General features: G+C 40.8%; 1 protein-coding gene across 3 annotated transcripts in view; it reads right to left on the reverse strand.

Annotated features, from left to right (window-relative positions):
- The window catches only part of LOC107376010 (SH3 and PX domain-containing protein 2A), a 170,241-nt gene that overhangs the window by 34,599 nt on the left and 112,041 nt on the right, over positions 1-23,601 (reverse strand). For 2 of the 3 annotated variants that reach the window (XM_015944885.3, XM_015944883.3), the window contains exons 6-7: positions 18,733-18,764; positions 5,289-5,417 (exon numbers count right to left, since the gene is read on the reverse strand). In XM_015944885.3, coding sequence (XP_015800371.3) covers positions 5,289-5,417; positions 18,733-18,764 — 161 coding nt within the window. Of the gene's footprint in view, positions 1-5,288; positions 5,418-18,732; positions 18,765-21,978; positions 22,078-23,601 lie in introns of all 3 variants that reach the window. The other variant, XM_070542551.1, reaches the window with a different exon arrangement.

Raw genomic sequence — 23,601 nt, forward strand, 5'->3', positions numbered from 1 at the left:
TTCTGTTCACCTAATGTTTTAGTTTTGTGATGATTTCCATTCATATATTTTACTTTTTATCTACCTCACAGTCTTTTCCTGTTGAAAACAGAGAAGAAAATAAAATCTGAATTCCAAATCATTGCATTTTTTAGTGTGGTGGAAGTATCGGTATTGGTAATCGGTACCGGCGAGTACTCAGATCCAAGTAACGGTATCGTATCGGTTTGGAAAAAAGTGGTATCGTTGCATCCCTACCCAGGAATATGTATCTGCACTGGTTGAATAATAAGAAAACATTGCCGATAGAAAAATTAGGGGCAGCTAAGAGAGGAGCAAACATACATAAACTACAAAACCTTAGAAAAATACCTAAAACTGTAGAATTATTTTCAATTGTTTCAGCGTCATTTTGGCCCACACTGCACATCAAGTCATGATGACACTAAGAAGAGTAATAGAAAATGGTTCTTAATGAAAGACCAAGTTCACTTGTTTTTTCAACCCGTTTGCAATGGTCTCTAGTATGAATAAATTACTTGTGATTTGATCTTTGTGGGAAGAAGGCTCTGGTGCTCCCGTTTGAGGAACTAGAAGTTAGCCAGAGTAGAGTTGAGTTTCAGATGACAGGATTTGGGAGTCTTATTTCCTGATATTTGGACATCCCACCTCTGATTGGCTAACTCTACAACTGATTCTGTTTGCTTCACAATGTTGATGTTTCATCTCCACAAATAACACAAGCCAGAAGGAGTTCTGCCATGTGGTGGGGTTGCTAATGCAAGACGTCCTCTGCTTTCTCCTGGATGCTAAACCAACAACAGCTTTCTCTGCTGAGCTAAGATGGGCGAGTCCATGAATGCTAAGTGACCGTGTGACGTAGTTCTGTCAGGATATTGGCAGCTAAATGCAAGAAATAAAATACTGTTTTCACATTTAGCCATCATGTCAAACTCAGCGTGACTGATTGCATTTCAAAGGTAACAAGTAAAAAACGGTTCTTCAGTGAACTTGGCTTTAAGGGGTAAGTTAAAAAGGAAACAAAAAGGAGAAATACAGGTGCTTTCTTAACATTATATTAAATTAGGTCTGGGTTCTTGAATATAATTCAGTCCTATTGAAATTAGCTAAAAACAAAGACGGGATATATCGTGAGAAATTGTTTTCCATATGAAGATAAAGCAAAAATCCAACAGTTGCTGTTATTTATCTCACTACTTGGTCAAAATGTAGGATTATTACCTGTAAGAACCAACAAGCTAATTTTTGGGGCCAGAAAAAGTTTGAAAGCTCTCCCTCCATTCAGTTTAATATAAATTAAGTCTAATGGTGAATATACAAATAACACTGGTGGTAAAATCTAGCTTCTTTCACCTCAGGCAGCTGGCGAAAATAAAGCCAATTCTTTCACGGCAGCACTTCGAGACAGTGATCCACGCCTTTGTTACCACTCGGCTGGATTACTGTAACGCACTCTATATTGGGGTCAGTGCATCTTATATTAGTCATCTACAGAGGGTGCAAAATGCCGCCGCCCGTCTTTTAACTGGCACTCCAAAGTTTGAGCACATTTCCCCTGTTTTAGCTTCACTTCACTGGCTGCCCATTTCTTTTAGGATTCATTTTAAAATTATTTTGTTTGCTTTTAAATGTCTCCATGGCCTTGCACCTTCTTATCTCTCTGTCCTGTTACAGCCTTACACACCCTCCCGCTCTCTCAGGTCAGCTGATCAGCTGCTCCTGAATGTACCCAGGACTGGGCGTAAACTTAGAGGAGATCGCGTCTTTGCTGTAGCAGCTCCTAAACTGTGGAATGAGCTTCCTTTGGAGATAAGACAGGCCAGTTCCTTACCTGTTTTTAAGTCACTCTTGAAAACACACCTCTTTACCCTTGCTTTTGACACCATGTGAGATGTTGGTTACTATATATATTTTTTTATTTTTGACTTATTTTAGCTGTTTTTGTGTGTTTCAATGCTGTTTTTATCTAGTTTTTATTCTTATTATTGGGCTGTTTTAATTTTATGTCTCATGTGGTTTATTTATTTCGCTTTGCTGCTTTCTGTTTATTCTATTGTTTTAATGTGTTTTCTGTATGTACAGCACTTTGTTCCTGTGCATGGTGTTTTAAAGTGCTTTATAAATAAAATGAACTGAACTGAACTGAACACTGTACAGAGATTGGGTAAAAATGATGGCATGATCTGGTCAAACAGGCTTTTTTGATGGCTGAACAAAAGTGAAAATTAAAGCGACATCATCACACACTGGTGAAATTATATCTCTGCATCTGACCCATCCCTCTGGGGAGCGGTGAGCTGCAGCAGCGGCTGCGCTCGGGAACTATTTGGTGATCTAACCCCCCAATTCAATCCCTTAACCCTCCCACTGTCCTAATGGGAGTAACCCCGCGAGGAAAGTTGACCATTGAGCAGGGTTGATGGTTTATCCCTTAGGTCCATGTGGCAGGGGTGAGGAGTGAGCACCACCTCACCCCTGCCACGTGGACCTCAAGGGATAAACCATCAATCCTGCTCAATGGTCAACTTTCCTCGCGGGGTCACCCATAAAGACAGTGGGAGGGTTATAGCTGAGTGTCAAGCATTTTTCTAATGTGATTTATAAGCTAATTATTGGTTTATTACAAACTATTAATAAACCATAATATCATGTCTGGAACAAAACAATCCAGTAGGCATTGGGTCGCAATCTTAAAGTGTTTGGTATGACCCGATCGGGCTTTGAATCCCGATCTCCCTTCAAAGGCGGACACTCTACCACTAGGCCACTGAGAAGGAAGAAATAGGAGTAACGTCATAAAGTCAAAGCTGGGTCTGCATCAAATAAAAAGGGAGATAATGAACAAAATGGCCAATGCTGCCTTCAAGGTGGAGGGACAATTATAGCATTCACCAGTATTTAAAGTAGTAAATGTACATGTTTTCCTTCTCCAACAGCCTCTGAGAAGGACAAAGTGTAAACCACTAAATATATAGATGCCTATTTACACTGATCAGCAAAGCAGCTAGCTCAAGTTTGGTCAGCATCCGCCCAATGGAGTGTAAACTGAGGAGGCATCCTGGAGGATCCATTAAGCCGATATAACGAACTAACCTCTCTGAACCACTAACTTTGGCAGCAAATAGCTTTTTTCCATTTTCTCTGTGAGTTTCTTTATGCACAAGTCCACTCCTTAGCGTGCAACTACCGCTGATAAAACAGACAGACGATATGGCTGCAAAAAGAGAGGAGACAAAATATAAAAAACTATATAGTAAAGCTTCATTGCAAGAGACATATTTTATTTCCATGCTATTCCACCAAATAATTCTTTATCATCTGTTTTAATAAAATCTTGTTCTTTTTCTTAAATATTAGCACTCATTGGTGTACCTTGTTCAAACCCAACAAACCAGCAAGCTGCATGGATTACAGTTCCAACTGAACCAGACCAAAACACAAACTGTACTGTCAAGACAGTGCAATGGAAACTACTTGCTTGGCTTCGGTTGGCAGGATAGAAAAAAGCTGAGAAAGCTGAGCTTGCTTTAAGCGCTGACCTAGATTTGCTGTGCTGTTAAAGGCATATATTATCTAACCCAAAGTAAGGAAAAGTAATCGATAATGTTGCCGATGGCAGCCATTGTCCATGGTTACAGTAGCTTTAACAGCAGCAATTCTGCTAAAAGTAATGAATAAATCAATTGTACAATACGCTGTAATGGAGCACGGCTCTAGCACTGAATAAAATGACAGAATGACGCTTCCTAATAAATCTAAATACATTGCTGGTTCTATTCTGTGCAGCTTGAAAATCTAAACAGTTCTTCAAATGAAGTAGACACTTTTAGTACCTCTAATTCAACTTCTTCACTCTGGGTGTGTAATTCACCGATCAATCCGTCAGAAGCCATTACAGGATTTGTACTTTGTCAAGAAAAGGGATGCTAAATCAATTGAGCTCTGAAATCTTCTTAGCTCACACCTGGTCTTGTTAGTATTGGCAGAGGGATATGGAGTAATGTCACCCAGCCAAATGGTGCCGTTCCAGCTGACTTCCACTGCAGGAGGTTCAGAGATTTCAGCTGAATGTTAACTGTGCTGCTAAATCCAGCACAATGACTAAAAATGGGCTCTTTCAAAAGTGTCGTGCATCATATTTTGCTTTTCTAAAGTGTGATAAAAAGCCAAATCACGGGTGTATGATACCCAAAAGGACGTCTGCAAATCATAATTCTGCAACCAAGGCTGCACAAGGGTTAGCAGATACACAAAGGTCAAAGGGCCTCTACTTGAAAGCACTTGGCCTTGGAGTTCAGAATCATATAGGAAAAAACTTGTATAAGGTCCCTGATGAAAAGACTTCAAGGTGTTGGAGTATCCGCCTCACTGTGGCTCCCCATCAGGCTACAGTTCAGCTGGAGGGAAGGGAAAACAAATCCGTGAACTCTGGCAGAACACTTCAAAGAGATCCACCCTCCTTAAGGCCGGTGTGGTAGTCACATCCATCGTGAAACCCAAGTCAAACTACTTTACTTGTCACAGTTTCCTCTTCCATCTCTTCTGCTCCTTCCTCGCCCACTGAGGAACATATGACTTCCATTACTGTTTTACTGTCTCAGCACACCACTAAAGCTGAACATCAGACCTTGTTGCTGAGACTGCAGCCATTTTACTAAAAATCCCTTATGGAAAAGTGAGGCAGGCTGGCGTCTTAACCAGGTTGTGACAGACTTTTCTGAATGTAGACATCACACAATGTTTGGTAGAAAAACAATTGAGGGTTTCTCCCATGTGACTGAAAATGTTACAGTTTACCTGTTAAATTAGGCTTAGATGTGGGTTAAATTAACATGCATGTGATGCATTATCCATTTACAATTGTCAAACGGAATTACATACACCCTAAACACTAACTGGGCCCTGTCTCCCAGCTCTTTCCAGAGGTTAAACAGCTGACTAAGGGCTCTCTGCAGCTGGCATTTGTAAACCCAGCATGTCTTCCTGGCTTTCCATTAAAGTGAGGTTGAATAATAAAAACGAGTTTGGAAGACATTCCTCTTGCTAGAGGCAACAACCTGGCTCACAGCCTAAACCAACAGTGTGAAAAACAGGGCTGACTTTAGGCCAAAGCAAGAATCCAGATGGGGCTAAGTCACAGCTAGCAAGCTTTGCACAGAAAAGGTGGTAGGGTAGAGTTTTGAAGTCAAAAATAGACAACTGAATAACAGTAGACTTATTTATGATCAAGCTTATCAATGTCTGATGTACACGTAGCACACACGCTGCTGATTGTTTTGATTACTCACCGCTCTCGCTCTTCTCAATGACGTCGACAAGCTCGCCTGCTTGGAGACTGATTTCTGCAGGCTCTTGTTTCTGGTAATTGGCCACCACCACGTATTGTTCCAGGAGCATGGGGTCCGAAGCATCCAGACCTGGAGTCGATGGAAAAAAACATGCTGTCAGCCAGCTGCCAGCCATAGGTCCACGAGAACGACTGCTGGTCACTCGTTGTGCCATAGGCCACTTTGTCTGTAGAGCTCAGCCAATCACAAGATTCAGTGCATCTTCCCCACAGTCTAGCCATAGAGCTGCATCCCCATCCAGCCCAACAATGAGATGCTACAAGCTTAAGGAAGATCCTCCAAAAATAGAAAAATCAAAATCCATCCTGTTTTACTGAAGTAAATGTATCCATGTTCAGTAAGGTCAGGTAAGTAGACGATGGACATGTGAGCAGTGTTTAAGGAGAAAGCACACCAGCAGAGCAGGAGTTGTAGCAGAAGCTAAGGAGTGAACTGGAGCCAGTTGAGGACAGGACAGAAGAGTCAGAGAAAGAAATAGTTTCCCTTGGAAAATAAACCATCTGCTAAAAGCCTCCTTTTCCTCAGTTGGGGCTGGAGCTGGAGGGAGAGTAGGGGGGTTGTGTACGCCAATCGTAAGAGTCGGCACTCAGGGCCTTAAATAAAACCAGATGAAGGGGCTGGAGTTTTGCTCAGAGGGATGGACCCACGTCTGGATGAAACACTAGAGCTCTGACTACAGCATGCCGCCCCAGCAAATGAAACCCTTCCTCTTACTGCTTCACTAAATTAACCATATAAGCACCAGAACGAAGACTTGTATTGATGGCTGCATGCTCAACAGGCTCAACACCTTTCAGGTTCTGTTTCATAAACAAAACAACTGAATTGTTATCAAAACAGTGCGTTTTCTAAGAGCTCTTTTAAAGAAAATTTTTCACGCTAGTTTCTTATAAACATCAACACGACCTTTTTGTTTCTGCAGGCATTGGGCTTCATTAAGCAATCCTGGCTAAAGCTTTAATCATAAAAAAAATCTTTAAAAATGATCAAAGCTCAATTGCCTAAAACAGATCTAACAAGTGTCAGCTGGAAATGAGACACAAACCAGCTGATGCTCAGTCCACATAAATAAGAGCTTCTACTGGCCGCTGAGTTCAAAGCTGCGAACAGAAGCAGCTACTGTTTCAACGCGGAGGTTTTCTTTGTTTATACCAATGCTGCAGCAGCTCCAGAGTCTGACAAACAAGGAAGCATCCACAGACATTACTGAGATCATAATCTCTGCTCTTGGTCATGCATGAGCAAAAAACAGCTTTTATTAACTGAAAGAGCTACAATCAATATAACTGGGGCATAAATGTAAAGCTTTGGGAGAAAAAACATAAAATGAAGGCATGGACCTTATAACTCAGGTTTAAAAAAAAGAAAGTGGACACAATTCCACAAACGAGAGATTAGGATTTATTTAAATGGGGGAAAAAACAAGTTCCTTAAATTCAAGGAACTAATAACTCACCAGGAGGAACTCTGCACCATCAGCATCTCAGACGCTAAAACTGCCAAAGCGCTTTAAACGGGATTACTCTGGCTGGACTGTAGTTTTTGAGAGCTCATCTGTGCAAATTGTTCTGACAAACCACAAAGTCGAGAGCAAGTATAACAAAACAACAACACTAATGCACTAAGTTCTGATGTTTACAATTTTATTTGCCACGATTAACAGAACCATGTGATAACATGGGTTGTTTGTTGGATCTGACCAATCAGTTAAAGGGATATTCCACCTAAAATTGAAATTATGTTTGTTGGCATATTTCCCAGAGTTAGATAAGTGGGAAAAAATTTTTTAACCAGTCTACTCATTCTCTTGACACAGCTGTACTCCATGCGCTTTAGTTTAGCATAAAACACAGTAAGTGAATGGATCCAACTAGCATTGTGAGTAAAAACGTCCTTAAAACTCAGTGGTGATCCCAATTTTGCTTGGTGACCTAAATATTCAGACTGACTGGAAGTGAAAATAGTTGGTAACAATTTAAATGTTGGGTGGCATACCCCTCCATGCCCTTTATTTAGTCCACAGTAAAACTATGCGGTATTTTGTTTATTCAAAGTGTGCTCCACTATTTTATCATGTTATCGGGTTGTTAAGCGTATCGCAAGTACTGCAAAAACTGAATGTGTTTACAGGTGTGCAAAGTAAAAAAGACATCCTGTGGTCAAATGTGGGTACTGCAGTCCATTTATCAAAACAAACGAGGCCGCTCTGAAAATCTGCTTCCAGTCACACACTCGTGCCAGAAGATTCTAGATAATGAGCAAAGAGTAATCAAACACAGTATGTTGATAAGTAGATGAATACATTTCACTGGAATATTGAGTATTTGGTCACTGAAAAAAGTAGCTTGAGATATTTTTAGAGCCCACAATTTTTATTTTATTCACTGTTAGCATTGTTAGCTCAACATTAGCCTTCAGCCTTCTGCTCATGGTGGTCAGAGGGAGCAGTGTTTGGCAGTCTCGCTCCCGTCAGTGCGCCCCAGGGCAGCTGTGGCTACATTGTAACTCATCACCAGTGTGTGTGTGTGTGTGTGTGTGTGTGTGTGTGTGTGTGTGTGTGTGTGTGTGTGTGTGTGTGTGTGTGTGTGTGTGTGTGTGTGTGTGTGTGTGTGTGTGAATGGGTAGATGACTGATTGTGTTGCGAATCCTCTTGTGGGGTTGTAGAAACCAATAAAGGTGCTATATCCAATACTGGCCATTTACCGTTTTATTTATTTATTTTTACCAGATATTTGAGTAAAACAAAAGGATGCTGTGGCTTTTTAGAGTTACAGGAACTTTCTTCTGGATCGCTCCTTTTACTGGTTATAATTACAAATGGCAGCACAGCACTGTTTGCTGGAGCAGATTTGGCAATTCCATGGGCTCAAAGTAAGTTGATAAGTACTAGGTATGGAGTATGGAGGCGGGACAGGCTGTAAACAAAGACTACATCCCTCTTTGGCTTATTTAAAAGGAGAACAATGGGCAACCCCTCAGCTGGCTGAGAAGGAAATTGGTTTCTAACCGTCCTTCCTTCCACCGGGATTGAGACATTAGACTGCTTTGTGATTATTTCACTGTAAGGTTCCTACATGCTGGTGAAGATTCTCAGTGATCCAGGTCATGGTAATGCAAAGGGTTCAAATGAGGGCAACTGGACTTCTTTAGTTTTTTGAAGACATTTCACTTCTCATCCAAGGAGCTTTGTCAATTCTAACTGATGTTAACAACTCATCAGGGGGTAGAGAGGAGGGGTATCCAGAGTAGTTTCAGCTCGTTAAATACCAACAGACAGCTACAGCTTATAAGCTTGACTCTCCCATATTCAAGTCTTCAAGAAACCAAAGAAGTCAAGTTGCCTTCATTTGAACCCTTTTGGATTAAGGTTCCTTTGAGTAAAATTTCCAACCATCAATCAATTTTTCGTATGTCTTTATATATTAGCCACTTTATTTGTATTTCAATTCCTATAAGTGTGACCCAGTAGGTTCTGCTGTGCTGTAAAGCACCTTGGGGGGTTTTAGGACTCTAGAAGGTGCTATATAAAAAAACAGGCCTTTTATAGCATCATTCTTACACCATGCACCTTTAATGTTCAAATTTGAAACTATTCAATAAATATTTAGCTTTTTGGGAAAAAACTAAAAGTTAAAAAAATACACAACCTGTGGGGTTATTATGTCATTACGTCACAGCTCATGTCAAATAATAAAAGTGTAACTTTCTATTCCTCACAGCCGAGTGAGAAAGTAAAAGATGGGGCCTGAGGTGAGTTGAATAAAGACTGTCAGCAAAGTCAGTAGACCTGAAAACAAAAGCTAATATTTCTGCTTCATTCAGGAAATGAAATGTTTTGCAACAGCAGGAAGATGGAGTCTGAACAAGTAGAACATGTGTGAGAAAAATGAGGTGAAACAGCCTTGGACGGGACATAGGTCCAATTTCAAACGACAGCCAAGTACTAAAAGATTATTTAGGGAAGAAAAAAGCACAAATAAGGGTTTCAACTGACTGTAGCACTTTGGTAAACGCCTCTGAACTCTATTTAGTCACATTTTAAAAGCAAATAGAAAGACTTATTAAATACTGAACATCTAAAATGTTATTAACCAGCAGAATACAAATATTGCTGCAAAAATAAGTTGAGAACTTGTTTTTCATTTATCTTTGAATCGGTTTGAATTTAACAGAATGTAAATCTGGAGACGTTTTATTAGTTTTATCCTGGCTTCTATTGCTTTGAGCCACATTCTGTCTTTATCTGTCTTCACTCAGATTTATACATGTGCTTCCTGCTCCCACCCATGCACTCCCAGACGTCCTAATTCCACCCGACCCCCACCCCCATGCAGTCTCACCCATCATCAGCTCCGACCAGAGAGGGCGACTGTTCTGAACTTTGCAAAAATTCATCACCAAGACAAAGAAAACTGGAAGGGTTGTCTGCAAACCTACAACAAAGTTGTTGTTTTTGTCCTTTTTTTTTTTTTGGTGGGGGGTATCACATTTCCACTTTCTGCTTTGTAGCATTTAGCTGTTTGTAGCTTTGATATTTTGATGCTACCTTGTGAACCCTGGTGTATCTTCATGAAAGCAAACCTTAGATGAGAGGACAATTTGCAATTTGGCTAAGTGTAATGCCTTTGTTTGGCTTATCAGCAGCAGATGTGGAGCTGGATTAGAAGAGGGACACTGAACTGCTGTTCAATGTAGTGCAGATGTACTCATGTCACTGAATCAGTATGTGACCCGGTGGGAGAAGAGGTAGCCCACAAGTAAACAGAACCAAAATCATTCTGGCGAATTTAGTCTTCAGACTGCAGTTAAAGAACTATTGAATAAACACATTACTTTCCTGCTAATCTTCTTCTAATTGCCTCATACATCAAAGGCCTATGGAGGTATGGAAAATAGTTGGCATTCAAAGTTGGGTTTCTACTTCTAAATATCGCTCTGTTCTTAACTACTGCTAAATGAGATTATCAACTGGCTATAGTGTGTTGATGGACCACAACTGAAAAAATCTGACTTTTTAAGTTTCAAATTGGCTGACCACAACGTAATTGTGCTTTGTTGATACTGACATACGGAAAAAGGCAGAGGCTTAAAACTGAAATGCATTTTTTCCACCTCTAGGTGGTGCTCTCTGAAAATAATGTCTGAATTCCTACAATAAATTGGACCACAATTTAAAAAAATGAAACTTCACCAGAAAGTTAAAGATGTCGCACATCACTCAATATCAATGCATAAATAGTTCTTATCTCACTAAATCAAAAATAAATAAAAAAAATTCCTAAATGCTAATTTACACTCTAATTCTCACACAACACATCTTTTGTTCCGAGCACTGTTTTTGGCGAGAACCTCCAGTTCTGCCTCCAGGGTGGAGATTAGAGTGACAGAATGGTCTCTTATCAGAAACAGAGCAGCCTGTATTCAGTCTGCTCTCGGCTGCAGGGGGGTAGAGTTTCCGCACAGCCGGAGTTCAGAGGTAACAGGAGTAAAAAAAATAAAATAAAACACATCTACTGACTACAGCTCAGTGTAGTTCAAATGCACTTTAACACACATGTTACAATGTATGCCCTAAATTTCATTTAATAATGCGCTAACCCAAAAAATGCATCTCTAAGGAGTTGGCAAGAGTGAATTCCTGTGCTGTAATTCATTCAGCCGAGATAACAAAGCAGAAGAATAATCTGCATGCATCTGCTGCTCTGTCTGCTAATGAACTCTGGAGGTTTGTAACAAAGCAACCAGAATCCAGCATATTCCTTTGCTTCCTTCTCTCAATAAAAGTCATAATCTACATGCGTCCCACATTACTCTCATTTATCTTGTAGAATATCACATCCTCATGCTTCAAACTTCCTCCACCACCAATCCCTGGTTGGGTTTCCTCTTCAACTCATCAGGGATTTTGATGTTATCAGTTCAGCTTTTACGAGTCAGCAAATAAAAAGACTCCATTTTGCAAAAGAACCAGTGAGGTAACATGATCTGGACCAAAGACACCTCTAGGCAAGGCAGCTTTATTTGTATAGCACATTTCAGACACAGACAATTTAATGTGCTTTCCATTAGCAAGAATAGCATGAACGTTGAAATCAACGTGATAGCACAAGTATACACAAATACATTTAGATCAAACTAAATAAACAAGTTAATTTCAGATTTAAGAATCAGAAAAAAGACTAAAGGGTGAGCAGTTACAGTGCAGAACGTGAAACGTGTGAAATATTGATTCAATGGCTGATGAAAACATGAAAGTTTGGATTTAAAAGTTACCAGGTTGGGTCACATTTGAGGTCATGAGGGAGCTGAATCCATCTGGGAGCAGCATAGTAGCTAAAAGCAGCTTCACCCTGTTTGGTTCTGACCTGCGGTTCTACCAGCTGAAGGATCTCAGAGCCCTGCTGGCCGTATATACAGGAAGGAGATCTGACAAGTATTCTGGCAGTATGCCACTGAGTGATTTATAAAGTAGTAGATGCACTTTGAAATCGATTTTATACTGAACTGGTAACGAGTGTAGAGATGTAAGAACCAGAGTGATGTGCTCGGTTCTAAGGTTCTTGCTTTAATAAAAGCTGGATTTAACTGTTCAGTAAGACAGATGCTACTGAGCTGTGATCGGTCAAAGTGATCTAAAAACGCTGATTTGCTTTAATGGTTTCCTGCTTCAGTTGAAATTGTTTCCATCTGCAAATAAAAACAAACACACAGACTTCTTCACCCACCCTCTGACTTTTTTTTGAGATTATGCTCGGCCTCCTTACTGTTAGACAAACCTATAACCTCATTCAGAGCACTAAACCTGACTTACTGACTGCACTACACACACACACACACACACACACACACACACACACACACACACACACACACATAAAACCTGCAGCTCTAATAAAGGCTACACACTCTAACACACTCCTCTGGCCCATGCACTGACATGGTTTCCACTTGCCACGTAAACCCCCTCTCCTCTCCAGCTGTTATTCACATGCACTGCACCCCCGAGCACTCCTCTTCCTCCTCTTCTCCTACGTAACTTTCCAAATGTCCTCTGCTCATCTAACTTTGAGCTTGACATGCCGAGAGAGAGATAAAACAAATCAAATCCAGGGCTTTGACGACGATATGAGATTCCTGAACCTTGGGATCAGCAGGTGATCCTGTTTGCGTTTGGGTTTGTTATGACAACATGTCTCTTCATCTGTCGCTGTCATCTGACAGCAATTTGCAATCACAAGCAGACTATCAGCAGTCAATCCAGACAGCCTATTTATAAACTAGGGAGGAGATATTACGCCTCTCTTTGAAATCATCAAGAAATGGATGTGAGGCAGCCAATATGGGCTGTTCCAGTCACATGGGGGTCAATTTTAAATCTTAAATGGCAAATATATCTTGACTGAATCTTTACTCTAAATTTCTGACAGATACATTCCTGCATTTAAAAAAATCCACACAAAAAGCTATTAGAAATCCAAGATCAAGTAATTAGCTGTGCCGGTGTAAGCGTGTGATGTTCCTCTGCCTTCCAGGTAAACATAGCTGAACTTCTAACCGCTTGCAGTTGTGCGGTGGAAAGCTACATTCTTCTTTTTGGCACAGAGGCTCAGGAAACTCTTATGGTAGACCTGCACCATGTAATTATGGAGCCCGTAAGCTGCAAGTACAGCACAAATTCACCACAATCTCACAGCACTTTTTTGTTCCTGCTGTCCTGCTATAAAAGAGACACATCAGAGTTTAACCACAAGTGTCCATGACGGGAACAGCAAATTAATGTGTGTAAGTAAAATATTTATTACTTTTCATGACTGTTTTGATGCTGAAAACACATTTAAAACATTCATAATCAGTTGGATGGTGCTTTACATGACAAATCAGCTTAATTTCTTGCACAGTTGAATGTAGGTCTACACACACACACACACACACACACACACACACACACACACACACACACACATGCAGCTGAAATAAGACAATTTTTCCATTTCTCTATGTGGATGGAATTCCCTGTTACATAAAGCCTCGATACCATGGGGTATGTACTGAAGTAAGAGTCTCGCTTCATTTGGAGGCAGCTCACTTTGGTGCAGCTTCTCCTCAGAGCATTCCACTCAGGGAGGATAAAAAAATGCCTTACTTATCATTTTCCAAAACCTTGTGGTCCAGTTTTGATACAGGCCTAACAGTAGCAAATTGTAGAAAGGAACGTGCTGAATCTGATTGCCGGAGCAGCTTGTAATTCAGTAATGGCTATTCTGAGACTGCAGGCATGCACATACGAATACACAAAGAACTACACAGCTGTTCACTAAGTCCCTCTCATACTATTCCTTCTGCCTCTTGTGCTAGTTTCCCCATGCTCAGCTGAGTCATTCTGTCTTCTTTGCACACACACACACACACACACACACACACACACACACACACACACACACACACACACACACACACACACACACACACGTTAATCCATGCAAAGGCACAAACAGGTGTTCTAGTCATCCATGCATTGATTTGTCACCCGTTTCATCACAATATGGCAGCATTTGAGTGAGTATAAAAGGTAAATGACAGTTTAAACATGTGCAATATCAGGTTATGCCCTTATGACATCATGGTCAAGAGTTACATTTAAAAAAAATCCTGGTTTTAGTCAGACTTTTATCTTCATTATTACGTAATCTGGTGTATATTTAATTTAAAAATGACACATTTTTGCATAAAAGCAAACAATAATTATTCAAAACCCTGATATATTTATGCAATAGAAAATTCTCCAAAAATGTATTATTTAAATTTATATTTGAGACATTTATTTATTTAGGCCTTTTTTTAATTTTAAAATTAAATATAATATTTAAAGGGGCATTATGGAAGTTTGACAGCCAAAACATGTATAGAAATAATACATTTCTTCTTCATACATTCTCCTGCAATGCCCTGGTCCTGTAGAATGAGCCCTGGCATTTTTATTGTGATTGCCTGTTTTTCTGTAAAATCACAGAAAAAGAGAGCTGCTCGGGTCGAGCAGGCTGCTTCATGCGCGTTCACGCTCAGGCATAGCCCGTAGCATTTGCTATCAGTAGCTTTAGCAGCAGAGAGAGAGGTAGTGCCAACTCAGCGACTTTGTTGCTGTTCCTAGCGCCTAGTGATGAACCTAGCTACATTTCTGAGGACCCTTAGCTACTTTCTTCTAGATATTTCCAGCAAATTAGCAACAAAATAGCCATTTTCGCTCCGGACCGTTCTTTGAACGTTGTTTCAGTTGTCAGCACGGATATAAATATTACAGATACAGATGATGTCACTGGTGCTAAAGCACACCTAGTAAGATGGCGGACTCTCGTGCGGAAGACCCGGGTTCGATTCTGGAAGTGAAAATGGTTTATTTAAAGTTTATTTTTTACATTAATGGTATATTTTTTTACAGTAAGATGCCCAAATTTTTATTTGAGACTCGCCGAGCGGCATTGAATTCACAAATAAAAAAAGATGTGGGTTCAACTTTCATTTTGGAACAATTTTTCAAGCAAGGGAAGGGAATGATCTGAGCATGCAGGAGAACTGACCCATCTTAAACCTTTGCTGAAGAGAAAGGTACAGAACCAAATTATTTAATTAATTAGCTGCGTGTTCTCCTGTCCTCTGTCCTCCGGGCCACACACACACACACACACACACACACTAGGGCTGCAACAAACGATTATTTGGATAATCGATTAATCGGATGGGGTCTCGACACGATTAATCGATTAATCGGATTACATGGGGAAATTTTTAAAAACTGCTAGGGAAACGTTATTTCTCTCCTTCCTTCACTTTATTTAACACAACATTATTAGAAAACAGTTCAATAGCAGAAAAACAACATGCCATCACCTAAATTGTCTTATAAGGTGTATAGACAGAGACCCTAAGCTACATCTATCTGTGACCTAAAATGCTTGGTCCAAGTTAAACAGCTTAAGGGCAATTCTCATCTGTTTTGTTTGATCTCATCTGTTGACATATATTTTAAATGTAATTAAACATAGGCTGTGAATTAATCAAAATTGATCACTATTTCCAAAAATGACTGAAAAAATACCAAATAAAACAAAAGTAAATGAATGCCATCCTCCTTGTGATGATGCCCTGGGCAACTGCCATAAAGTCACATCAAGAAATGCTGCTGATCATTCCAATGATACCAAATAGACTCACATTAGGCCACATGAAAGCAACTGAACCCAAAAATATATTAACCAGTATATAACTGCACTCTCACACAACACGCCTGCAGCAACAGTTAGGACTCCTCCCTCCCTTTTAAAAGCGTTTTTGCTTCTGAGGACATTGTGGTTGTAAAACCACATGCTAGTAGTCTGGCCCCGGTGTGATCAACCAGTTTCTGCGGGAATGTGACGGCGGAACCAGGGCCAGATTAACACTTTGTTGTACCCTGGGCAACAATATTCAAGGGCTCCATCATCACGACCCGAGGATCACCATAATGTGGTCACATACAGAATATTTTACTGTAATATGCAGTAAATATACTCAATACTTGAATGCCTGACAACACGTAACCCGCCCAGAGTAACCTTTGACCCACCTCGTGTGGACTGACCAATGAGGAGAGGGTCTTAACTTGAGGCCCTCTCTTCATTGGTCATTCTGCATGAGACTGACTCTCAACTGACGTTCAGTCGTAGGCAGCGAAGCGTCTCTGTGCAGCGCAAAAGCCCGGGTGGACAGTTTGTTTAATGTAGGGTGACCATATTTCCATTTCCAAACAAGAGGACAGGGGATCTGTGCCTATGACGTCACACTATGGCAACGCCACACAAACCATGTTGGGACCCATTTTTTGTAAGAACTAAATTAATATCAGATTCTGCCAATTAAAGGGCTCTAAAACAATTCATATATAAATATTTTGCATATTTAATGCAAAATCTAATTTTTCTGCTTTAGTGCTGCAACAAGGTTTTATTAATAATAAATTATTATACCTTTTGTTTTACTACAGCATTGGTACGCTTCCTGTGCAGATTATTAAGGATGCTTGTTTCAGCTGTGAGATTAGACGATAGGATCAATGAAAAAATAACTAGTCACACACTCCATGGAAACTTTCAGAGAATCCACAAATAGTGGCTTTCAAATGGTTTTGTTACTTTTTGCAAGTTTATAAAAGAAGCAGATGAGACAGCATGTCTGATAATTTAGTTTTTCATCTGATAATATTAGAACATGTCAGTAATGTCTGAGGGGCTTTTATAAACACCGTATAACTAACACTACTGGAGAGGGCATGAATTACACAGAGGCTTCTGGGGAGCCCAGTTATTGGGGGGGGGGGGGGGGGGGTCATTTTGCCTTGGCCCCCAAAATGTCTTGAAACGGCCCTGGGTGTGTGACTGAGTTTTGAAGGTGATCTGAATTGTATCAGATGTATAAATATGACATGTGTATAACTTATTGTTTTTTACTGGTAAAAACGTGTAGTGGAGATAAATCTACCTACATTTTACTTTTCAACACTTTGTTTTCAGCGCTTTGTTTCACTTTCAGCGCTTTGGGCTTCCTGACAGGGTTGCGGAAGGCGCTTTATAAATAAAGCTTTGATTGATTGATTGATTGATTGATTTTTTGTTTTTATTGAACTATTTTCCTGTCCTGTCTGTCTCTCATCTTCCTGCATCTCCTCTTAATTCTCCAGAAAATCTGTTGCCTGGATTCTTACATTTTCACCTCATCAGTTACTTTTGAGCAGATCAAAGGGATCTCCTGACCGAAAAGCGCAGAGCGCGTTTTCGATGCTGCGTGAGGTGACATCACCACAGCACAGGTGATGAGCTCCGCAGTAGCGAGCTTCAGGCACAAATAAGACAGAAAATAGAGAAGATGTGCAGACAAGAACGATCGTGTGCTAATTATAGTTTTTTGGTTGCGCCACTTTGAGAATGGACCGTGCGCTGGAAGCAGCTGCCTGGATCGCTGTGCAACAATGCGGAACCGGTTCGCAGCAGCGCAAGTCTGCCGGCTCTCCCTCGCGCTGATCTGCCGCTACCGGCTCTCCCTCACGCTGATCTGCGGCTCTCCCTTGCGCTGATCTGCGGCTCTCCCTCGCGCTGATCTGACGGCTCTCCCTCGCGCTGATCTGCGGCTCTCCCTCGCGCTGATCTGCGGCTCTCCCTCGCGCTGATCTGCCGGCTCTCACTCGCGCTGATCTGCGGCTCTCCCTCGCGCTGATCTGCGGCTCTCCCTCGCGCTGATCTGCGGCTCTCCCTCGTGCTGATCTGACTTGCTCTGGTCTGCGCGCAACGGCGGGCGGGATTCGGGAAGGGGGGGGGGGGCGCTTTTGGAAGAGTTGTGCGACACAACGAATCGATGACGCAATTCGTTGCCAACGCTTTTAGTAATCGATTTTCATCGAATTTATCGATTCGTTGTTGCAGCCCTAACACACACACACACACACACACACACACACACACACGGGACTGTCTCAGATGTTATTTTCGTTAAGGAGTGTGCACGTACAGCATGTGCGCCTCATGCACGAGCCTACTATTGAAGCTGCCGTTACGCTTTTGGCCTGAGGGGGCAATCGTGAGCATAAAAATTCAAAACTCCGTAAAGTCCCTTTAAAGTGAACAAATGTCTTTGTTAAAGCGACGAAGTGTATTTTCCCTTGCGATAGGGGGCAGTAGATACCTAAATCATTGCAAGCAAGCGGTATTTTAGTGTTTGAGTAAGACCTTACCAACGGATGGCCATTAGGGTCAAATATCCCTGGGAGGGCAACCTCCAGCAAAAAGACAAGCACATCAGACTCCCTTTCATCACTGGCAACGAGTGAAGAGGTAAATGTGTAAAACAACAATGGTTATTAGTCGGGAAAGTTTTCTAACCATTAGTTACAAATCAGTAAATATATAATATATTTTGTCCTCACAGGCTCCTGTAGAAGGAAACACCGTGTCTAATACGGAGTCGCCCTGAAACTTAACCCCGCTCCCATGAATTTTAGACCCGATTTCATGGTTATATGTTACGAATCCGCCAATATTTTTCAACAACATATTGGATATTTCCAGAGATTAACTGAAAACTACACATTGTCTCTTTAATAAGTGCTTCCAGAGATCAGAAGCTGCAGTCTTTACCCACAATGCAACTCAACAACCGCTGGTGTGTATCGTTTTTTAGAATGCTTGAATACTTGAATCTTCAGTTACAGTTTGATGCTTAAATTTTATCTAAGGTTGAATACATTCTCTAAAAACAGATTTAATTACTTAATATTGAACAAAACCATAAATAGGAGCAAACACAATTAACACACAATGTTACAGAAATCATTTCCATTAGAAGTGACTGACTTTCTCACCTGACTTCCGTTTGCCGGCGCCACCAAAATCTCTGGAAAAGAAACAACACCAGAGCAGCATGGTCACATGTGAGTGTACATGAATGAGTCTGATTACAGCTGAATCTCTGCCCCAGACCTTTCAAACACAGTTGGCACACGACTACTAGCCGAACCCTGGTGGAGAATGCACACAGAACCTGACCCGCGACCAAAGGGGGGAGACTGGGTGGGACACATACTGATGAGTCCCACGTTGGGGAAGAGCAGGAATAAAACTCAGCCTTGGCTAATGTGTCCAGTAAATCTGTTCAGTTCCTCAACATCAGCGGTCTTTGTCTAGCAGAAAACCAGTTATTTACTTAACAACAGGATCATATCTCACAGTGAAGTCCTGGTCATGTTGAGATGTGAAAGGCGTCTTTCTGAAACCCAGACTGAAGCAAAACACTGAGAGGGACATCATTAGTGTCAAAGAACCTGCCCTGTGCATTGACCCACTCTCAGTCACAAAGCAGCCATTTTCCATTCACTTTTACTCAAATTAAAATCAGCATGTGTTTTTACGATAATAAAAGTTTTTTGAATGGTTAATTAAAAAAACACTGTAGCTGTAACCACGTAAAAGTAAAATGGCAAAGATGACAATGAAAATGTTTCAAGATGTGTACTCCGGTTTTTGTGATGAGTCATGAAGTTGCTGGAGTCCTGTTTTATACTAAGTAGTGGCACAGTCTTTGTAGATATTTTCAGTCTGGAGCTCTATTTCCTTTTTTTTTTGCAAATAAATGATCATTTTAGTAATGTATTATATGTTTTAATGGTCAAAATCTTCAAAAGATTTTCATGTTCTTGCATTCTGCCAAATAAATAATAGATTAGTTTGAATGTGAAATAAAATCAATCAGAAACTCAAAATTAATGCGAGATGAATTCATCACGAGTTACTCATTAAGGTGCTGTCAGTTTAATACGGGAGATCGTTCTTCATCGTCTGTCCTGCAGACATGTAAATGAAGACACTTCAGAAGAAGGAAATGAGTAAATATTTCTAACCGCAAGACCATTTTTAGGAAGCGTGGGTTGACTGCTTGTCCTCATTTAGGTAACTGAGCCAGAGAAGACTGATGAGGAGCCAAGCTTTGACACAGATGGAAACAGACGCCTGGCTCTCCGGAGAGGCCAGCAGCAGGACCGGAGCCATGGCCAGTCGTGGATATGAGAGCATGAATGGATGAATCTTGTCCAACATTTTCGAACTCACAATCTGCTCATCAGGAAAACTTCTGATGGATATTTTACAAAATGTTATGCCAATTTTTTATCCTGCAGTGCTAATAGGCATGTTTCATGTTTAGCTTTTACGTTTAAAAGACAATTTCACCATGAAAACATGACCACCGTCTACGATATTTAATAAGTAAATAAACAGGGTGAATCTTTTTGTGACATTTAATTGTAAAAGTCATATTTTTGTCATGAATATGGGTTGCAGTGTGGAACCTGGGTAACTCAAATGGACCAAGGTGTGTGTGTGTGTGTGTGTGTGTGTGTGTGTGTGTGTGTGTGTGTGTGTGTGTGTGTGTGTGTGTGTGTGTGTGTGTGTGTGTGTGTGTGTGTGTGTGTGTGTGTGTGTGGCACAGACAATAAAGTTTGCAGCCATACTCTGTTATCATTCATAGTCTGGATATTCCCATTAATTTGTTGTTTTCCTTTTGTAGTCCAACAAGGACGTTAGCGTTAGCTCTGGCTAGCATAAACTCAAACTAGCATTAGCAGTAGCTCAGCCTAGAGCTGAAAGTTGCTCGGGGCTAGTGCTCTCAAGCTTGTGATGTGTTAAACCATCTTTTCCCAGAATGAACCCTTTCTCCACGGCCCTCATAACATTACAAAATTGGATATGAAAGCAGGTCGAAGGTGCTACAGGATTTTTGGTTCGCTACATTCGACACCTCAAGCTGCTTAACAGCAACAATGTTAAGAAGGCTTACTCATCAAGTTCCTTGAGTTCCAGACTGTTGCTGATGGTGATTGGAGACACCTGGGTCCCGGTGTCGGTCCTCTCATTTAAGAGCTCCACTTCACCTGTAGTTATTGGGGGAGAGAGAGCTTCTCTTCCCTGCGTGTGGTTACAGTTAGTTGTTTGTAAGGTGTGGGAGCTTTGGCACCATGCTTATTTGCTTTTGTGTTATATTGTTTAACAAAATCCTTTTGAACTTCAATTATGGCGTCTCATCCTTTGTTGTTTCTTTTTGTGGCCCAACAATCATGGTCATAACAAGTAGGGGCTCATCTGGGACCAGACACCATTTGCCAAAGGTAAATAATTTTGCTTTGCATGATGGTCTAGCAATGTTCTATTGGAACCTCCTCAGCATTGTTTTGCATCTTCTTTGACAAATGTCACTGACCGACATCCGTAGCGGTGAGTACATCTCGCTGGTTGTTATCCAATGGCATGTGATGACAGTTTGCTAAACAACTGTAGACCCCGCCCCACAACAGAGAACCATCAAAAAACCATGGCCAGGCTATGTATTTACATATGTAGGATGGTTAAGAGTTTATGGGGCAGCTGCAACAGAGGCATGAAAAATAAGTTTAACTTTGAAAGTTCCTATTTGAATTTTATAATGTTTTTAATTACATGTGTAAAATCAGCTTAAGCTGGTTCAAATTTAAATGGATAATATGGAGTTTTGGCTTGCTTTTAGCACCCCCTAAAGTCAGCTATTTATTTACTGTTATAAAAGAACATGTGAAACGTATTTACTTGCTGTGCATTCGTCTTTTTAACGCCTTAATCTAACTGCTGAAATAACTGCTTAGCCTTCATTAGTGTCTACAGCAGTGGCTCATCACTAAATCAAACAATTCAGCTCTGTTCATGATCTAAAACATGCTGGAAGCACACTCCAAGACTAAAGTGTGACTAACAGGTAGTGGCCCACCAACTCTGAAGTTACATGTGCGGTATTCTGACCACAGGGGGCAGTCGGGTCAGGGTGACTTTTTATTAAGGGTCATTTTAGCACATACTAGCTCAAGAAAATGATTTTAATATTTGAAAAAGTTGCATAGTATGCCTTAATACTATAATTTAAGGAAAGACTTGATGCTCACGCTTTTCTCTTCACATTATTAGATATTGACTGTTTAGCTGTTAAGAATACAATGTGAATTGTGTGTTTTTTGCTCCAGCCTGACTGGGTGGAGATGAAAACTGAGGCTCGGGGAGAAATAATGAGGATAAAGTAAATGCTTGACCTGCCGTGCTTGCTCGTGACCCTCAGCACAAACCCAGAGGTGGAGTTATATTCCTCCCAGGAGGAGACTGAGCACACAGCTCTGGCTCTGTACACTCCCCTCCTGTCACCAGTAAAATCCGATGTTTAGGGCCATTTTGGGGGTGGGGGGGGGTTTAACATCTAGTTAAGAAAAGTTGTCTTAGTTTCACCAAGTAGGTCCAAGTCAGAGGTGGAAAATAGTATGTCACTTAAAATTCAAATCAAAGGATCCTTTATAATCATGGGAGTTTGCTCTGGAACTCTCTGTAGGTGGGCCTGGTAGTGAAGAAATGTGTGCAGTACTAGTTCTCCTCACACTTTTGCAGCCAGCCAGGAGGACAGCCATCTCCGTCCTGCTTTGTGTCCACATTACAGAGACACTTGGATTAACCTCTGGCTCTGAGGTCAAAGGCTTAGCATCATCACTGTAATAAAGCAAAGGTTCCACGCGTGCATGGAAGATGTGCGGTAGGTTTGTGTGAAAGGTAATGTGTGCACAAACAAACCCAGTAACCTTGAGTACGCTTTCTCAAATTTGCAGCAAGACTTGGCCATGATTGGACACTGATGTCAGTGTCAAAGAACGCTTGTTTGACCAAATACCAACCACTAATCACTTAGCTTGTGCTAAAACACTGAGCTCGCATTACACTAAAGGTTGCAAAAGAAAAAGCTCTGCAGAAAAACTACACGGCAACTCATAGTTTAAAATAGATTAGTCGTTAATGTGCATTAGTTTGTTTCAATGCATTTGATATTATTTAATATGAAATGTAGTTTTTATGTTAAGACTTGAGGAAAAATACTTTGCCTTGGATAAAGTTGAGGTTAGACAAGCAATTGTAAAAATCAGGTTAAATAAACTGGTTAATAAAATGCTTGTAAGGTGTCAGATTTTGCACGAAAAGAGTCGATTTTTTTAAATTTTTAAAACAAGATACATTGAAAAAATTCAAGTTTCGCTTCAGGTTAGATAGTAAGTGGATAATAGAATAATAATTGAATCAATAAAAAGATGAAGTCAAGGAACTGTTGCTTTAATTATGATGTTTATTCCCATTTTGTTTGCTGGCTAAATTTGTTTTATTTCAGTTTTGTTTGGCATTAAAAGTTTGATTTATTGTGAAGGGTGGATAATAATAATAATAATAATAATAATAATAGACACCGAGGCTATGCAGTGGCGCAGTGGTTAGAGCTCTTGCCTTCCTGGGCTAAGATCTTTCTGCATGGAGTTTGCATGTTCTCCCTGTGCATGCGTGGGTTCTCTCCGGGTACTCCGGCTTCCTCCCACAGTCCAAAAACATTACTGTTAGGTTAATTGCTCTGTCCAAATTGTTCTCGTGTGTGTGTGTGTGTGTGTGTGTGTGTGTGTGTGTGTGTGTGTGTGTGTGTGTGTGTGTGTGTGTGTGTGTGTGTGTGTGTGTGTGTGTGTGTGTGTGTGTGTGTGTGTGTGTGTGTGTGTGTGTGTGTGTGTGTGTGTGTGTGTGTGTGCATAAATGTTTGTCCTGTATGTCTCTGTGTTGCCCTGCGGTGGACTGGCACTCTGTCCAGGGTGTACCCCGCCTGATTGCTGATTGCCCCATTGACCGCTGGAGATAGG

Source organism: Nothobranchius furzeri, chromosome 12 (assembly GCF_043380555.1).
Source record: "Nothobranchius furzeri strain GRZ-AD chromosome 12, NfurGRZ-RIMD1, whole genome shotgun sequence".
Taxonomy (NCBI): Eukaryota; Metazoa; Chordata; class Actinopteri; order Cyprinodontiformes; family Nothobranchiidae; genus Nothobranchius; species Nothobranchius furzeri.